General features: G+C 37.3%; 1 protein-coding gene across 1 annotated transcript; it reads left to right on the top strand.

Moving 5' to 3' along the window:
* Positions 1-1,638: 1,638 nt before the first annotated feature.
* Positions 1,639-8,052, top strand: LOC104090314 (threonine dehydratase 1 biosynthetic, chloroplastic). The gene is made up of 8 exons (XM_070195047.1): positions 1,639-2,244; positions 3,914-4,093; positions 4,204-4,680; positions 6,315-6,567; positions 6,653-6,722; positions 6,970-7,087; positions 7,402-7,536; positions 7,653-8,052. The coding sequence occupies exons 1-8, from the start codon at positions 1,801-1,803 to the stop codon at positions 7,791-7,793; spliced, it is 1,818 nt and encodes a 605-aa protein (XP_070051148.1). The 5' UTR covers positions 1,639-1,800; the 3' UTR covers positions 7,794-8,052.
* Positions 8,053-20,113: the final 12,061 nt, after the last annotated feature.

Below are 20,113 nucleotides of genomic sequence, written 5' to 3'. Positions count from 1 at the left end.
TTTTGGGTCCCAAAGAATATTGCCAACAAAGTCTACACTTTGCAAATATACTTATACTTATGTGAGATGGACTCCATTAGCCAAAATATTAGCCATAATTACAAAATATGTTCACATAAATTGAAACAAAAGGGAGTAACATAGCATGAAAATTGGTTCCGAAAATTTTTGGCTTTTATAAAGAAGTGTTGTTATATAGGGATGGTGTTATATAAATGTTTGACTATATTATTATTATATGATTTTTGCATATTCTTAAAAAAGACATTTAATAACCTTAACCGTTAGAGTATGTCTAAAATTACCATTTATCTCTACCTTAAATTTCACACTTAATAAACACTCTATCAATTAAAAGTAGGTTTGAAAAGTGATAATTGACTTTTTATTTTTTCAAAAACGTCAGTTATTTTAATACAAATTCATATCGGAGCAATAAATATTTGAGATCGAAAGAAAGCACTTTGTATTCCATAGAGAAGTATTTGATTTTGTACGACTTCCATTTCTATATTTTTTTGTTTGTATTCCTTTCATAATACCAAGAGACACCACAAGGGAAAGTGAAATTATTAAAAATTGGTCAATGACATGCATCGCGTTTTCAAATATGTTTTTTGTTATTCTTTTTTCTTTTTGAAGTAATATTTTCAAATAAGCTATTCGCAACAATTAATGCCCCGTTTGTACATAAAAAATTAAAATAAAATAAAATATTTGTCCATGAAATTTTGAAAGATTTTAAAATTTTTTCGAAAATAAATTTTCAAACATTTTCAGTTTTTTTTTTTCATTCATAAAATTGTAATATGTTTTCAAGTGAAATGTATGTATAAACATAATTTTAAATTTTAAATATCATGTTCAAATCAACTTCAAATACAATATTTTTTTTCAAAAATTAAAATTTTTATATCCAAAGGCATACTAAATCTTTTACGGAGATGATAAAAAGGCTCTATACGGTTCAGAAGCATAAAACAACAGTTATTTCGAAACTATTTCAATAGGTGTACAGTCCCATTTTCTGAAAAAATGTCAAATCTACCATTTATGTTCTTACTTTACCCATTTTCGAAAAATATTATTATTGGGGACCACAGGACAGGGGCGGCTCCCAAAATTTTCTACCAACACAGCAAAAGATTAAAATTGAAAATCATGAATACTTTACAGAATACTTAGTGGACTTTTCGACATAGGAATTGTAAAATTCTGAAAAAAATAAAAAATTAATTTTAAGTTAAAATAATATTTAAAAATTAAAGTTGTGTTTGAATATTAATATAATTTTATTTGAATTTTTGTGAGTGATTTGCACTAAATTTTTTGTAAAATAGCCTTATATAGTTTTTTAAAATTTTAAAATTTTTCTTTTAAGTGAAAATTTTATGGCAAAACACAAAAAAAGTGAAATCTTTTTCTATTTTTAAACATTGTGGTTATAAACTAAAAGTATTTATTAATAAATATTTCTACGCGAGGGAGTATCTCATTAAACAAAAAAGTACACAATAAAGTGAAATTTCACTTTGAGCTATTTATTGTTCTTACTTCTCAACAGTCACGTGTGTTAGGAAAACCTTCATGTCGGCCACAGTTTATAGGCATTTAGATTTAGTGAGATTACAATTTGATAACAAAGACTTCAACAACCAAACAAACAGGGCCCTATATAAATTAAACAATTCACGCCATTTCTCTTCCTCCTTCCTCCGCTGCAACCCTTAGACAACGACCTCCGCCGCCGGCTAAATCTCCACATCCCCGCCACCGCCGGATTCTATTGTATACGTACAAATGGAGGTTCTTCATTTTACCGCTTTAAAGTCGTTGAATTCCTGCCTTCGTCCGGACTTAACGGCTAAAAGCTCCCCCATTGTTCCTACTAATGCCGTGAAAACGAGAAAAAGCAAAAGGAACGCATTTATCCGTGCTAAGGCGGTGGAGATCTTGTCATCTCCAGTTACGGCAGCGGAGCCGTTACAGGCATCACCGTCACAGGATTCACCTTCGGTTCCGTTGCTACGAGTTTCGCCGAGCTCGTTGCAGTGCGAACCGGGATACTTAATACCGAATAGTCCGGTTTTAGGTACCGGTGGTAAGATTGGTTACGAGTATTTGACAAATATCTTGTCGTCGAAAGTGTATGACGTGGCTTATGAGACTCCTTTGCAGAACGCGCCTAAGCTGTCAGAGAGATTGGGAGTTAATGTGTGGCTCAAAAGAGAGGATCTTCAGCCTGTATGTATCTTTCGGTTTGTTCTTTGATACATTACATAGGAATTGTTAAAGTTTGAATTTTTGTTATTAAATTAAGTTCTTGATATATTTCTGTGCTAATTAATATTAGGATTATCACTCTAGTTTTGGATTGAGGCATAGTAGTAGTTGTTGTTGTTGTGTAAATGGAATTTCTTCAGAACTAATTTTTTAACAGCTGAAAGCTACTTTACACTGAGAGAATATTTGGTTACTAAGAGTATTTGGTATGAGAAAGTCAAATGAAAACTTGAAAAATACTAAGAGAGTAGTTGGTATGAGAAACACATTTTCCCCTCAAAATGTCAAATGAAAGATTATGCAGTTCTTTTGTGATAGAATAGAACTACTGTAATAGAAATTTATTGTCCAGAAGTACATCTCATAGTTAGTGATTTAGCTACTATTAAGATTTCCGTTCTCCTTAATATCTGGAACTAAACCATATCAAATGGCTGAAGTAGCTTCTGTTCTCTTTGTTTTTTCCTGTGGGATTGCACTACAATTCACTGTCTAAGAATGATCTGTCAGGACTTTTTTGTTCTTTGACGTGACTGGTTTCGGGAAAGTTGAGCCTCCAAGCTATGCCAAGAGCAGGTTTTGGGAATTTGGTGTTTGCTTTTGGGGGTTGAAAGGTCGGGCAATGTATTAGGACTAGAAATTTGGGTGCTATACCTTATTGTACATAGCAACCGCGTAACAGAAAGGGAGGTCTTAGAGACTGTTTTTGGGATGAAGTCTTTGCTTAGATATGGATTTCCTCAACTTATTTTAAAAACAAGGTATAGATTTCCTCGGAGTGACAATTAGGGGGCTGCAGAGATATGCAAGAGACGTCAGAAATGTATAAGCTTTTATGTATATAGTGTGGGGAAAATGAAGCAGTTGACTTCCTTTGAGCTGGGGCTAGGGGAAAAGTCGGGTAGCTTTGGATCTTAATTTCTTGAATATTTTCTCACATTGTTGGATCTTGATTTTCAAATATTTGTCTATTACAGGCATGTACCTGTAATTTATTCTTTTAAACTTTGATAGAAAGATTCTAAGCTATTCGAGGTTTGTCTCATTATATTTTGATTATGCTTCAAATATTTGAAATTTAAGGAATCTTTTGAACTTACTGTAATTGCATTGTTTCAAGAACATCCATGTTAGGCATTTTTCTCTTATCACGTATTCATGTTTCTTTTTCCCTTTGACCAAACTCAACCGACACTCGAAGAGGAAATTGACTCTGCTCTACTCTATCCGTCGTTTGGCTTTGATCCACTCTTGTTACATTTTGGGTTGATTCGGATCTTTTTCTTGTTGGGGTTAGACGAGGTTTAATTACATTAGGGAAAGAAAAAACAAAATAGACAGTGGGCTTGTGCTTATCTGATTGGTTCTGTGGATTTATCTAGTTTTGTATCTTTTGTTTCCCCTAAATATTATTCCTCTATACTTTTGGCTTTGAAAAGTTAATGCTTGTTCCACTTCTGTAGGCTGTTATTCTCCTTAAGATTTTCTAAACTCCCCTCCAAAAAAAGAAAGAAAGAAAGATAGAAAGCATGAGTGAATGAATGAAAGAAGAGGTTCTTATAGTTGGAAATACAATATTTTGCATTGGAGTAGAGTACACTCAGTAAATTTGACATACTCATATGGGCAGGTCTTCTCGTTCAAGCTCAGAGGAGCTTACAATATGATGGCAAAACTTTCTAAGGAGCAGTTGGAAAGAGGGGTTATATGCTCATCAGCTGGAAATCATGCACAAGGTGTTGCATTAGCCGCTCAGAGACTTGGCTGCAATGCTGTGATTGCCATGCCTGTTACTACACCAGACATTAAAGTTAGGATTGTTGAATTACACTTTTGGTTTTTATAGCTATAGTTTTGAATGAATTCCGTTATTTTAACTTATCCATTTTTCTAAAAACCATGTTTTTCCAATCTGAGCAGTGGAAATCAGTTAAGAGATTGGGTGCTACTGTTGTTCTAGTGGGAGACGCATATGATGAAGCTCAAGCATACGCAAAAGCGCGGGCCGAAGCTGAAGGCCGTACATTCATCCCTCCTTTTGATCACCCTGATGTCATCATAGGACAAGGTACAGTTGGAATGGAGATAAATCGACAGCTTAAAGAAAACATTCATGCAGTCTTTGTGCCTGTTGGTGGAGGGGGTCTTATAGCTGGTATTGCTGCCTATTTGAAAAGGGTTGCCCCTGATATAAAGATTATTGGAGTTGAGCCACTTGATGCAAATGCAATGGCATTATCATTACAGCATGGTCAAAGAGTAATGCTGGACCAAGTTGGGGGTTTCGCAGATGGTGTAGCTGTTAAAGTGGTCGGTGAAGAAACTTATCGTCTCTGCAAGGAATTAATAGATGGCGTGGTCCTTGTTGGTCGTGATGCTATATGTGCATCTATAAAGGTTAGCCCCCATCTTTTATTTTACATGTTGCTTCATCTGGATTATGTGACTGTTTTGGTTTTTACCTTATATCTTACTAAGGACCAAATCTTTCAATGCCTGTTATTATGCTCCTTGAACCACACCACCAGTCTCCCTAAATGAGACTACCAATTGCAATTTTTGTCAGTTACCTCTATTTCTTTGCTAGGGCCTAGGAATTGTTAATTTTCTCACCTTTGTTCTGGCCTCTTGTGTTATATATGATGATACTATGCAACAATGTTTTAAGAGATGGAATGGACACAGCGGCGGATCTGCCTTGGAGCCATTGGTGCCTGTGAACCCATGCTTGTGGCTCTAAATTTGTATTTTTACTATACATTTTTTTTAGAAAAAGGTGATATAATCTTCTGTGGCCCCATGCTCTCAAATGAGTGTTTGGTGCACTGGTTCAATCTTTGCGATAAGACAAATGCTTTGTACAGGAGGTAATTAGATCAAACCTCATTTAGAGCTTTCTTCTTTTCTTTTTCCTTGTCCACTGGCAAGTGCCAAGCACTTTCTTTATCTTTTTTCCTTTTCCCCCTTTGAATCTTTCTTCTTTTCCCTTTTCTATTTTTTCCCTGCTTTTCTTTCACAACCAAGCAGCCTTAATCTCTTCTTTTTTTTTCCCCTCTTGAAAAGGACTTAGCATTATACTGAAATATATTAGTTAAAAGATCTGTATATTATCACTATAATTTTACTATCTTGATAGATTACTTACTATTAGAGGTTACCAATCAAATGATTGTGGTAAGAAATTACCTATAAGTAATCTCTAAGCGACATAATTCCGTAATACTAATAATTTACATCTTTAGTATGTAAAGATTGAATTCTTCTGGAAAAAAAGAATAAGCATATCTCCCATATCTCTCATCAACTACCAAGCCCCCAACTCTAATGACTTTACAACCTTAGCTTGAAAATTGCTTGAATCGCAAATTTGGCAGTTGCGACTCGTCCCTCTTCTGTCGTTGCCAACAGTGGTGCACCCATCTTCTTGAATTTCTGGATCCGCCTCTGAATGGACAGGGTGGTTTAAGCAAAATTATGAATCGTAAAAGAAAATTAAAACGTTGTAAAATAATATATAAAAATTGTAGGAAGCTATGAACTTTGATACCAGCATTCCGCAAAATTTCAGAAATGATCAGTGGGAAGAGGCACCACAGGTCTTTTACCCCCGGGGTTTCGGTCTAGTGGTAAGACCGCAATTTGTGATGTGTGGGTTAGGCGCACGTCACTGGTTCGTTCCCTGCCGCAGACAAAAGCTTGGTATCTAAGTGGAAAAGGGTAGAGGGACAGGCCTTTGTCCATCGAGTTTCGAACCGTGTGCCACAAGCTCTCGGGGATTTCTCGGTTATCAGATAAAAGGAAAAAAAGAGAGGCATTGGTGTTTAGTTAAACTTGATCATCCTTTTATAGGTGCTAGACTGTGGAATGTCCACTGAAGCAACATGTTTCTGTGCCAATTTTTTTTTTTTCGTAATCTTCTTAGAGATATATATGACCATTTTTCATGCAGCAAGTCTATAACAACTGGTGAGACAGCTTTTTTGCATGAGTTATACATCTTTTGATGTGACAGTTCATTGTTCCTTTGATAGGACATGTTTGAAGAGAAAAGAAGCATACTAGAGCCTGCAGGTGCACTTGCTCTTGCTGGAGCTGAGGCATACTGCAAGTACTATGGCCTCAAGGGTGAAAACGTAGTAGCAATAACTAGTGGAGCCAACATGAACTTTGACAGACTTAGATTGGTAACTGAACTCGCAGATGTTGGTAGACAACGGGAAGCTGTTCTTGCTACTTTTATGCCAGAAGAGCCAGGTAGCTTCAAGAAGTTCTCTGAAATGGTAGGTTACCTTGAGTGCTTAATATGGCTATTTGGTTAGTAGCACTTCCCTGAATAGCAGACTGAAGCATTCTCTTCGATTACAGGTAGGGCCAATGAATATCACTGAATTCAAGTACAGATACAATTCTGGGAAAGAAAAAGCTCTTGTACTTTACAGGCAAGGTCTCCTTGATATTCTAAAGAGATTTCGACTCATTTAGATGATGATTTTAATATTTATTAACACAATTACTTTATTCATGAAAGGACATAAACAAATTCTTAATATTTCCCAGTTATTTGCCTCTCCATAAATCTATTATTATAACCTATAATAAAGCCAGTTTTATTTTATTTTAAAATTTTAAATTGAATAATGCTAGCTTTATATTCGTTGTTTTATGGCCCCCCTTTTTAATGTGCAGTGTTGGTCTTCACACAAAATTAGAACTTGAAGAAATGGTGAAGAGGATGAAATCTGCAGAACTGCAAACCGTTAATCTTACGGATAATGACTTGGTCAAAGATCATCTAAGGCATTTGGTAATGTTTTTAGTCTCTATATCATATTGATTTAATTCCTAGTATAAAACAGTATGTGTAGTTATTCTAGTAGTGTTTTCGAATATTTTAGTTTTTACCACTATGTTAAGAAACTTAAATAACAATTAACACTAACAAATTAATGTTTTCATCTCTTGAGATTCTTAATTCTTCGAGAGTACATTTGCAGAGAAATGAGTTTTAACTTCCTATCATAGGTGACGAGATGTTTCCTTTGTTCTACCTGGTTTTATGAATTATGCGGTGCACATTGGATATTGATGGGTCTCTCTCTCTCTCTCTCTCTCTCTCAGATGGGTGGCAGAACAAATGTTCAAAATGAGCTTCTGTGTCGATTCACTTTTCCCGAGAAGCCCGGTGCTTTGATGAAGTTTTTAAATGCTTTCAGCCCACGTTGGAATATAAGTTTGTTTCATTACCGTGCACAGGTACCTATATGGAATCTCATTCTTCTAGTTCCGTTCTTCCCTTTGTCGGTGCTTGTCTTTAGTTTTTCTGCTATTACTTTTGAGTAATTTTTTCTATTGTTTTTTTGTCCTGAAAGGGAGACACTGGTGCAAATGTGCTAGTTGGCATCCAAGTTCCGCAGGCTGAGGTCGATGAGTTCCAGGGACGGGCTGACAGTCTTGGGTATGAATATGCAATGGAGAGTCTCAATGAGGCTTTCCAGCTCATAATGCACTGAAAAAGCTGCAGCTCATAATGCAAAGAAAATAACATGTGGAACTTGCCGACCTCACTTTCTCCCGGTTAGATCATTCTGAACTCTCGTTGTTAGCGGAAGATGCTTGGTTCATAGATCCAGTGTGCTAGATGATTTTGGGCTAGTCCTTATCTTTTCTATAAGTAGCTATTTGTATCATTGTATGTTATCTTAAGGCCTTCATTTCCATGAACAAGCAATTCACTTTCAAGATAATTTTAGGAGTTCTCTTCTATTTCAACTTTGGCCTTCTTAGTCCCAGCTTCATCATGTGTTTGGACTAAATTAATTTTGTTTCATGTTCATTATCTTGTTTTTGTTTTTCTGCGGGTGCTTGGATTTGAATTTTGAAGAATTACTTTTGGGATCATATTAAGAGAATAGGTTGGGTGGTTTGTTTTTCGGGTGAAACAAATAATTTACTTCCTTCCTTTGGCAGACTTGAGTGAGAATCTTGAAAACTGCACACCTAGTTCAGCTCGCATACACCTTAAAACTAAAGTCTTGACCTGTGTGGGCGTGTGCAATCTAGGTTGGTAGTGTCTGTTCTACGTATAGGGGCTGAAAAAAACTAACATTGAATGGAGATTTTCAATCGTAGTGGGAAATTTACATGGGTGAGCCTTCTACTCTTTCATATCGTTATGCTTACTTCTCTATTGATTGAGAAAAAACAAACTAAGAAACAAAAAGAAGATTTTTTTTCCTTTTCCCAGTTAGGTTCTTTTTGGTTCCTCTTCCTCAAATGGATCATGCCTTTCTATGCCGAGATGATATAGTGCGATCTAGCATGTCTCAGTTAAATACTATGGTCTCAAATTCTAATGGCGTTTCTAATTATAGTCAGAGGTGTATTCAAAATTTAAATTTGATGCATTCGACCTTTCGGTTCTTGTCGCTGAACCCATTACTCTTTTAAAATTATGGCTTTAGAAATTAATATTTATTACTTTATATATATATATATATATATATATATATATATATATATATATATATATATATACGTATATTGTCCAACACACTGGGTTCTTTTTAACCCAATTATTATATGCTACATGCATGTGATTGCAGCTTGTGTTAGAGATGATCTTTTCTTTCACTTTCTCTTCTCATTCTAAGCCACGATCTTTCTAAGATTAAATAAAGTAAAACATAGCATATGATAAAGAGTTTATTGACCAAACCAACAAAAGTCGATTTTTTCATATGCCTTAATATATCTTCAGCTCTTCACATACGTATTCAATAAAAGCTTTTAATATTCTTTTATTTTATTGTGTTCAAGTATTCTCTTTTCTCCCTTTCTTTGAGTGGAAAAACGTGAGATGAGTTCTTCAACCCGTTCTTTGAGTGCTTTGATACCAACTTGTCACGATCCAAATTAGCCCTCCGCAAGGTGTCGTGATGGCACCTAGTCTTTACGACTAGGTAAACCTAATATTACAAAAAATATAAAGAAAACACAACATTTTAAAGATAAACAGCATATTGTGAATAGCCAAGAGTAGTACCACTCAGCATATACAAAATGATTTCCCAAGACCTGGAATATCATTAAGTCACAAGTTGCTATAATTTATGTAGCTCTATACAAAAGTCTAAAGATAATAAAGAAAGTCTCTACGAGGGAGTAGAAGGAGACTCCGAAGATCTGCGGACGCAAGCAGTAGTATCTTGAAGTCTCCTAGAATCAGCAGCACACACTAACCCCGAGGCTGATAGCTCGCACCTGGATCTGCACACGAAAACATGTGCAAGGAAGGGCATGAGTACACCACAATGGTACCCAGTAAGTGCCAAGCCTAACCTTGGTCGAGTAATGACGAGGTCGGGTTAAGGTCCTACCGGAGTAAATATAATAAATTAAACAGTAAAAGATATAAGTAAAATTTACGGTAACATAGTTAAAGAAATTCTTGAAAATTTAACAGTTAAGGGAGTCCTCGGCTCAGAACAAGGTAAACACAGTGGGGAATCTCTCGGGATACTGTCCCGTAGTCCCAAAGTAAATATGCAGTGCTGGGGGATCTCCCAGAATACGTCCGTAGACCCAATGTAAATATGCAGTGCTGAAGAATCTCTCGGAATACGTTCGTAATCCCAAAGTAAATATGCAGTACATGGGGATCTCCCGGAATACGTCCATAGTCCCAATTTAAATATGCAACTCAAGATGAAATGACAGGTATAGCATCGAGTTATACAGTTTATACTGAACACATATAAGGAAAATAGGGACTTAACTAAGCATGACGCACAGAATGTCAAATAGGCAGTTAAAACACGTAAGCATGCTTCTCTAGTCTAAGTTTAACAATTAAACATATTAGTGCAATTTAATAAGGAAAAACAGTTTATGATTTAGAAAGGAAAAACGATATTTTTGCAATAATAGTCCGTGTACGTACTCGTCACCTCACGTACACAGCGCCCACACACCAATTAATATCGAACATCCTAAGGGGAAAGTCCCCAACACAAGGTTAGGTAAGCCACTTACCTCGAACCGCTTAAATCAACTCGATATCACGTTCTTGCCACGAGTATCCGACTCCAAATGGACTGGATCTATTTAAATTAATTGCATAATGTAAATATAACTACAAGTAACTAATTTAGCTAATTAATTCGAAGCTAAAGCGTGAAATTAGAAAAAAAACGCCCAAAAAGTCTTTCCGGTCCCACGCCTCGGAATCGGGTAAAAAATTATAAATTTTGAACACCCATTCACTCACGAGTCTAACCATATCAAATTTACTAAAATCCGATACCAAATGGTCCACAATATCCACAAATCAAACTTTCAAATCCCTAGCCTCTAAATTCCAATTTCCACCTTAAATACACACTAACTAGGTAGGAAAATACATGGCAAAGCAAGATTATTGATAAAAAATAAGCACAAGGGACTTACCTCAAGAAATGCCTCGAAAATGCTCTCAAAAATCGCCCTAAACCGAGTTTGTAAAGTCAAAAATGACAAAAATCACGAAGCCCTTCGGTTTTAACCACTGCCCAGGTATTTCCGCACCTGCGGAACCTGGGTCGCTTGTGCGGATAAAGTGCGCATCTGCGCAATTCACTTGCCCACCTCTGCCTTCGCACCTGCGATGAAAGGGCCACACCTGCGGAAATCCCTTCCGCTTCTGCGCATCTTGCGCATTTGCGGGCATCGCAGATGCGGCCTTTTTCCACGCACCTGCGACCCCTGACCAATCCACCAAACTCTGCTTCTGCGCCAATTTTCTCGCACCTGCGGGCAGCCTTGCGCAAATGCGATTATAGCAGAACCAGCAAAAAGCACCAGATTTTTCCTAAGTCCAAATTCATCCCGTTAAGTATCCGAAACACACCCGAGGCCCCCGGGATCTCAACTAAACATACCAACCAATCCTAAAACACTATACGAACTTAGTCGAGCCTTCAAACCACATCGAACAACACCAAAAATCATGAATTAAGCACAGATTCAAACCTAAGAATTTAAGAATTTTTCAAATTCTACAAACGATACCGTACCACATCAAATCTAGTCCGAATGACCTTAAATTTTACACACAGGTCAAAAATGACATTACGAACCTACATCCACTTTCGGAATTCCATTCCGAGCTTGATATCAAAATTTTCACTATCGACCGAAATCGCCGAAAAACTAACTTTCGCCAATTCAAGCTTAAATCCACTATAGACCTCCAAAACACATTCCGGACGCGCTCCTATCCCCAAAATCACTCAACGAAGCTAACGGAGTCGACTGAATTTCATTCCGGATCCGTTTTCACACAATTCTGACTATGGTCCAAACTCTAAGGCTTAAACTCACAACTAGGGACTAAGTATCCCAAAACTCCCCGAATTCCATAACCAAACATTCCGGCAAATCCCAAAAGCATAAACAAATATGGAGAAAGCAGATATTAGGGGATCAGGGATCTAATTCTCAAAATGACCGGCCGGGTCGTTACAACAAGTAATTGGAAAATCGCCCTAAAACGTCTCCCGGGGCCCACGTCTCCGAATCGGGTAAAAGTCATAAAATATGAACACCCATTCACTCACGAGTTCACTTGTACAAAAATCATCTAAATCCGATGTCAAAATCTCAATCAAAACCCAAAATCTTAGTTGAAGAACTTCTTCCCATTTTCCCCAAATTTCTCAACCAAATTTCTTAATTAGATGATGAAATCAACCATAGATTAGAGGAATATAATCATAAAGGAGTTAAGAATCGTTACCCACAAGCTTCCTGTGAAAATCCCTCAAAATCTCGCCTTAATCCGAGCTCTCAAAGTCCCAAGAATTGAAATGAGATAAAACCCTCGATTTGGTCATTTTTTCTGCCAGGAAACTCGCATCTTCGAGCCTTCAACCACACCTGCGGTACCGCTTTTGCGGCTAAGACTCCGCACCTACGGAGTTTCATTAAACTCCCAGGCTTCGCACCTGCGCACTACCCTCTACACCTGCGGACGCACTTCTGCGCTCACTTGCCCGCTTCTGCGGAACCTTGACCACCTCAGCTTCCTGCCCAAATCCGCTTCTGCGACCACCACACCGCATCTGCGGATGTGCAGATGTGGCCCTCATCTCGCATCTGTGCTCACAGGCTCTCATGACCAAAAGCGCACCTGCGCCCTTCTCTCAGTATGTGCGAGTCCGCACCTACGGTCTCCCCACCGAACGCAGGTGCGAAACACCAGAAACTAGCAACATCAGATATTGCGTAAGTCAAAATTTCCATCCGTTAAGCATTCGAAACACACCCGAGGCCCCCGAGACCTCAACCAAACATACCACCCAATCCTAAAATACCATACGAACTTAGTCGAGCCCTCAAACCACATCAAACAACGCTAAAATCACAAATCATCCTCCGATTCAAACCTAAAGAACTTGAAACTTCCAAATTCGACAACTTATGCCGAAACCAACCAAACCACGTCTGATTGACCCCAAATTTTGCACACAAGTCGTATTCAACCCTACAGACCTATTCCAACTTTAGGAATCGGAATCCGACCTCGGTATCAAAAATTTCACTATCGGTCAAAATCTCCAAAATTTCGACTTTCGCCATTTCAAGCCTAAATGAATTACAGAACTCCAAAACACAATTCGGACACACCCCTAAGTCCAAAATCACCTAACGGAGCTAACAGAATTGACGGAACTCCATTCCGGAGTTGTCTTCACACAGTTTCAACTATGGTCCAAATCCTAAGGCTTAAACCTCCATTTAGGGACTAAGTGTCCCAAAACACTCCGAAAACCAAAACCAAACCTCCCGGCAAGTCATAATAGCAGAAACAGATCTGGGAGAAGGAGTTAATAGGGGATCAGGGCTATAATTCTCAAAACGACCGCCCGGGTCATTACATAAATAGGTTTCAAATAGTGAGAATTACCTTTAGAAGCAAACTCTAGAAAATCCCTCTTTTGGTGTTGGTGGATTTGATGAAATCTAGCAAACCAAAGGATGTTGCAATGTTAATACTAGTGTTTCTCAACATTAATTATCACAAAACATGGATAAAAACTCACATTGGAGTGTATGGAATGCCCATGGCCGAGAGCCTCTCTCTCTAGAACCCCAAAACCTTCAAAATATTCTTTATTTTCTCTCTCCCCGGGCTTCCCTATTTTTATAAAAAATAGCCTGCGTAGGCAAATTACGTAGCCTACGCAGCTTCGCTATGCAGACTTGCGTGGCCTACGTAACAAAAGCCTCCCCTCATTTTTCATTATGTTTTTGCCTACGCAGCCTGGGTAGGCTACGCAAAAAGGCTACGTAGGTCTGCTGGAATACTTTTCTCCCTTTTAGCACAATAATTTCAAGTTATGCCTTTAATCATACAACTTGAGGACCTTAAATCCATCTTACCTTCATGCCTAAGTATTGTAATGATCTTATTACCCTTGTGTGAGTTCGCAAGCACTTCGAGATCTCGCAAAATATTCTCTTAAGCTCGAGTTCAGCTTAATCTTGTTAGAAAAATTTTCGGGGGCTTTACAATCTCCCTCACTTAGAAGCATTCATCCTCGAATATCAAGGGGAGGACGAAATCAAGTTCAAATATCCAATCATAACCCTTTTTTACCATTGCACTAAATGACCTCATTATTACTCATCTCTTTTTGACTAATTCTCCAAATTCTCAATAATTACGGCAGCGCTTCCTTTGTTTCTAGGTCTATCTAAATTTTCTTTACCTGCCAGCGAGCCACAAGGATACAAATAAAGAAGCCAACACTGCTCCACACATCATAGTAATATCAACAATATAACAACGACCTCATATGCCTCAAATCATAATTGCATAGCCACTTTTGGCATCACAACAATAAAATCTATTACAATGAGTCAAGTCTAGCCATCATTGGCAATAACTAAATCAACAACGCTAATAATATGTGTAACACTCAACTTATAATCAAGATAAATAAATTACTTACTTACTCCATTGAGTCAAAATACGATATTCACCAAATCTGAAGTTTCTAAGTAGTCATAAATATAGTTCCGGCAAGTGTGGATATCCAATTTTCCTATTCTCCCAGGCCACCCAAGTGGCCCCCTCGAAGTCATGATTACACTAATATATTTTAGCTGAAGCAACAATTTGAAATCCCAACCACTGACTCTCATAACAAGAATCTCAATTGATCATTTCTCGTAAATCAAACCATAATTATTAGTATCCAAACATGCTACCAAGAATAGAGAATTACATTACCTTTAAGGTTGCCTGTAGAAATCCCACGTGCCTCTCTATCCACATATTTTCGTAGTGTGACAAATAACACATCAAATCTATTAAGAGTAGTTCCGGTAGCAAAGTGAACTCACGTGCACACCTTCGATCTTTTTAGAAATCATACGCAACCTTGAAAAAGAAGGCGCTTCCATCTGGGGCTTGCAATACTTTTCATTAACAATTCCATTTTATGAATATTACATCATATTTCTTAAACCATGTTCTTGGTGAAGTCCGTCCGAATAACAACTTTACACTTGAGACACCTATTTATTTCCATCCCTACATCTTTTATAGTTCTCTTATAACCAAAGTTTCACCATAAGGCTTAAATTAACCTTACATAATTCGTCCTCCAATTTTAAACTTTTTGACTAAATTCACACTTAAGAGTTTTTCTTTATGGGTTAGGATCCCATTTATCAACTTTCTTGCAGAAAAGATTTCAAAATCATGTAACTCCTTTATTCGGATATTATTCATGATGTCATTCATCCATTCAAAACTCTTGAGACTTAAGTTCATCTGTATCCATTTAGAACATTACTTTATCCCTTCAAAAAAATCAAGCACGATATTGTCTTACCTTGTTCGCCAATAACGTGTAGTTTATCTCCTTGCCCTTACGACAATCACAACTAGAATTTCTTCAATCCCCAACTTGTTAATCATCATAGCTAATATGTCCTCTTCATAGAAAATATTCATTCCCCACTATTACTAAGTTTGTGACACACACACACCAACCATCGATTTCTTAATGTCGACATTCGTGGTTCCATTCACCAGGGTTTGTTTTTCATCATAGTAGCACCACTACCTGTAGGTCTTCGACACTTGGCCTTCAATATGACCCCTCTTAAGGATTATCGCTCCCTTTCGACATACTGAATTTACTTGGGCATCATGTCTCAACTTACATAGCCCACTTCATGTTTAAGAATACACTCGGAAAAAATATTTCTCTATTCCCTCTTGCTACTTTTGCGCAATAACATTTTCATGTTTATTTACCCTTTTTTCCCCTTTTAAACTGGTATTCAAGTATTCAAGTATTCAAGTCAGTTCATACCCAACCCGAACTTCTAAGACTCATTTGAACCATTTGATTGTTTATTGGCGACTTATTCGAATAATAATAATCTACCTCTTTAATTTCCACAACAAAAATATTGTACCTCTTTTATTTACAATAAACTTGTAGCTCCAATACAGCCTACTTTATTGCTCTTATACTTTGTCTACTCTTGGAAGATATTGATAAATTCAACTTGTCTTTTCCGTCTCCGGCAGGTAAGATCTCTCTTTCCTTCACCCATCACCTTAAGGTAAAATTACATGTATGGCTCTCCCCCACTTAAGAGTGAGTCTGTTCACAAGCTTCTATGCTTCTTCCATGGACTTTACAAAGTCTTTAAACCATAAGTACACTTGCCCGGTACACTTACGTGTCTACTCTAATGTTAAGGGTCATTTATTTCCCAATCAAAAATATCTTCTCATAGTCTCCACTTTCGACTGAGTTTGACTCAAATCTCATGATCATCATATTCATGTTATCTTTTGATTCTGGAGATATGATTGAATCTCTACACTCATCATATCTCTCTTGGTTCCTTTCCCTTCTTAAATACCATGACACTTTCAACCCACAACTCATGTTGCTAAGTATAATGATTCTCCACCCTTACTACAATATCATGATTAACATATTTCTCAGGTACAGACCTCATAACTTTACTAACGTGCACACTCATTGATCTTAGCTGAGATACGCATTTGGAGTACAACTCTGTTGTGTTATTCATGAGTTCATATTCACATATAGTTTTCTGCAAGTACAACTTCCTTATGCTTCTGAGTCCATGCCCGAATATGTCATTAACAAGCACGACTTCGTTAAGCTCTAAGCAGAAGCTCAACCATTTTGAACAAGTATGAATGCTTCACATGAATTCGTATATCATATCTTTATGCAACTTTTAATAGTAACTCTTTTTTTTTCTCTTTCCTTTTCGATCATACCATTACTACCCATGAATTTTAACATGTGTTTACACAATGAGATTCTCCATATCTAATAGGATATCCTTAGCCTCATTTACACACAACATCTTTAGGATGCATGAGACATCAATACATATATTTGAAATACTTACAATTCGTCAACTTTCGAAATATAATATTACCGTTCTCCAACTCTTTAGCCTTAATTCGTTCATGTAATATTTTACAACTCCTCAAAAGTATTACCTAGCCTCATACTTCATTCAACATATTTAACCCCTTTACAATGTAAGAGTTTTAATCAATCCATACTCAGCTGCTCCATTGGCCCATATAAAGCTTTTTGGAGTAAAATCTCGAAACTTCACCTTTCACAAATTTATCAACACCAATGAGACATACCTCATCTATTCAAGTTTAATATCATCCTTTCATGAAAACTTGCCTTATAAATAATTTATCTTACCCCTTTAACCTCTGAGGTCATGCCTTTTATACACTTCGTACCTTGACATTTTATCTACTTATCCATTCTAGTGTCTTTATATCATTGCAATGTATATCAATATTTATTATTAATAATTAATTCCCTTCATAATGCCTTGATCACTCAGAAATGCGCTTGATACTCTACAAATGTCATTGTTAGCTCATATGACATGATAATGACTACAGCCTGTCATACTAAGTGTCTATCTGGCCCACATAAACTTTCAGTATCCATCTATAATAATCTCGGGACTCGAACTTTTTTAATCGACTCAAAACTATCATATTCACTCGATTGAACTTTACCTCTCCTTGTTCAACTTGTCTTTCAGAACTGGTAGGTGATATATTATATTCATGTCCTTTTTCCCAAGCAGTCCCAACCATATACCAGGCCACTAGGGTCATGCCCTCTCAAGATGTGATTATTCTTTTTGGTAGCACAAACTTCCTGCAATTCTTGATGTATCACGACAACGGTCAACGCGATTCCCGGCTTATCTTTCTTCAAGCAGTCATTAGCTCTTGACAAAAAAAACATATGATTCGTTATTGCATCATTCGATTTGAATCTATTTTAGTTCATTTCTTATCTTTTCCCACATAGTCATATACAAAGGCACCGACTCTTTCTTGGTAGCTCATCTAGTAGCTAGTGTCGTTACTTAAATCTCAAGCATTATGCTCAACACTCTCCTTCGTAAACCCCTCCAGGATGTCAATACATACACACGATTTTCTCCTCACTTGAAGATTTAACGCACGATCTAGAGTGAGAAGAAAGGAATGAGACAATCCTACAATGTCCATGTAGCCTTTCCGTTATGGGTGTGGTGCACAACACACTAATAAGGAGACACGATTCCATAGACTTCCTAGGACTCGAATTAGAACCTAGTGCTCTGATACTAATTTTGTCACGACCCAAAATTACGTGACCGGCAACCGACACACTATCCAACCCGGGCGAACCAAACCGTACCAGAATGCCTATCTATATGCTAAGTAAATACATGCGGAAGCCTTTTTGAAAATACAATCATTTTAAATAATTAAAATCATACATGAAGTATAATCTTTAAATAAGTCATTTTCAATAATTGAAAATACATAAAGATATCAATGTCTATTTCATTTCATGATATATGAATGACCATCAATTATAACCCCAAAAGAGTACTAATAGTCTATGGAATCTCTAAGACATGAGAATAAAATAAACATTTGGGATAATCCCGACCAACGGAGAATAAAGAATCAACATGACAACTACCACGAAATATAAGTGGTGCCTCACCATACACATCGGAAAAAGAGTCATCCTAGCCTCATCTGTTCATCACGTACCACACCTCTTCCTGAAATATATAAAGTAAGCGGGACCCTAGAGAGGGGCCCCTGAGGGCTGAGTACACCACGGTGGTACTCAATAATTGGCATAGACTCTCTCTAACTCAAGTTCCTGGGACAAGGCTTTAAAAAAATAATGCAACCAACATTTGATATAGAATGATAACAATTATATCAATTCATGCTCTTTATCATGTTAAATGTAAGGACTAGAAAAATGTAAATTGTGATACAAACTTTTAAAGCATTTATATCAACCCATGATCCTAATAAAAATCATGAAAAACCATTTCAACTTCATTAAATCATTGAAGTCACTTTCATCTCTTTAGGCCTAAACATAACAAAATAATTTTTTACCTTTTTACCGGGAGTACTATACCGACACCGACATAATAAATAACTACTAAGTAATCGACCTAGCAACAAGTATTTGACCCTACTTGTCTGGACGACTTCCCGTAGTGCCGTACGAGTCGACTTAACCTCATTACCTTAAGTAATGATCATTTGCCCTCTCAATGGGGGACTTTATCCCACAAACCTCGGCTTAGCCTTGGAATGTGTCCCTACACCGGCACGTGTAGTTCCATGGTAACAAACTTAACATTCGAACCAGTATCGGTGGTCTCCCCTAGTAACTCCCAAAACATTTGATATTTCAAAACAAAAAATAGATTTATAGCATATTAGCCTCAAAGGATCTATTTATCATTGCTCATGGCCAACTAAACCATTTGGATAAAAACAATCAAATGTATGATCTTCTTCATGTTAAAGCTTTTAGCAATTTAACATCCATTCTTTATAGATACAACGAGTGTTATCCATTAATCAAGTTTCAAAAGAAATACTCTTCATAAAAATACATCTTTAGCCCTCAACTATTTTATATTCCTTCCAATGCTCAAGTTTGAATAAAACATTATAATATTTTCCTCAAGCATCATTTGACATCAAACCTTTAGAAACAAGATTTTCAACTGTAAAACAACAAAACTTTCTTTATGCAACCAAATCTTAGTTGAAGAACTTCTTCCCATTTTTCCCAAATTTTTCAACCAAATTTCTTAATTAGATGATGAAATCAACCATAGATTAGAGGAATATAACCATAAATGAGTTAAGAATCGTTACCCATAAGCTTCCTCTGAAAATCCCTCGAAATCACGCCTTAATCCGAGCTCTCAAAGTCCCAAAAATTGAAATGATATAAAACCCTCGATTTGTTCCTTTTTCTGCCAGGAAACTCGCATCTGCGAGCCTTCAACCGCACCTGCGGTACCGCTTTTGCGGCTAAGACTCCGCACCTGCAGAGTTTCATTAAACTCTCAGGCTTCGCACCTGCGCACTACCCTCTGCACCTGCGGACGCACTTCTGCGCTCACTCGTCCGCTTCTGCGGAACCTTGGCCACCTCAGCTTCCTCCCCAAATCCGCTTCTACGACCACCACACCGCATCTGTGGATGCGCAGATGCGGTCCTCATTTCGCATCTGCGCTCACAGGATCTCATGACCAAAAGCGCACCTACACCTTCACTCGGCATGTGCGAGTCCGCACATACGGTCTCCCCACCGCAAGTGCGAAACACCAGAAACCAGCAACATCAAAAATTGCGTAAGTCAAATTTTCCATCCGTTAAGCTTTCGAAACACACCTGAGGCCCCCGAGACCTCAACCAAACATACCA

The sequence above is a fragment of the Nicotiana tomentosiformis genome, chromosome 2, assembly GCF_000390325.3.
Source record: "Nicotiana tomentosiformis chromosome 2, ASM39032v3, whole genome shotgun sequence".
Taxonomy (NCBI): domain Eukaryota; kingdom Viridiplantae; phylum Streptophyta; class Magnoliopsida; order Solanales; family Solanaceae; genus Nicotiana; species Nicotiana tomentosiformis.
This window is presented reverse-complemented; position numbering and strand designations above follow the sequence as displayed.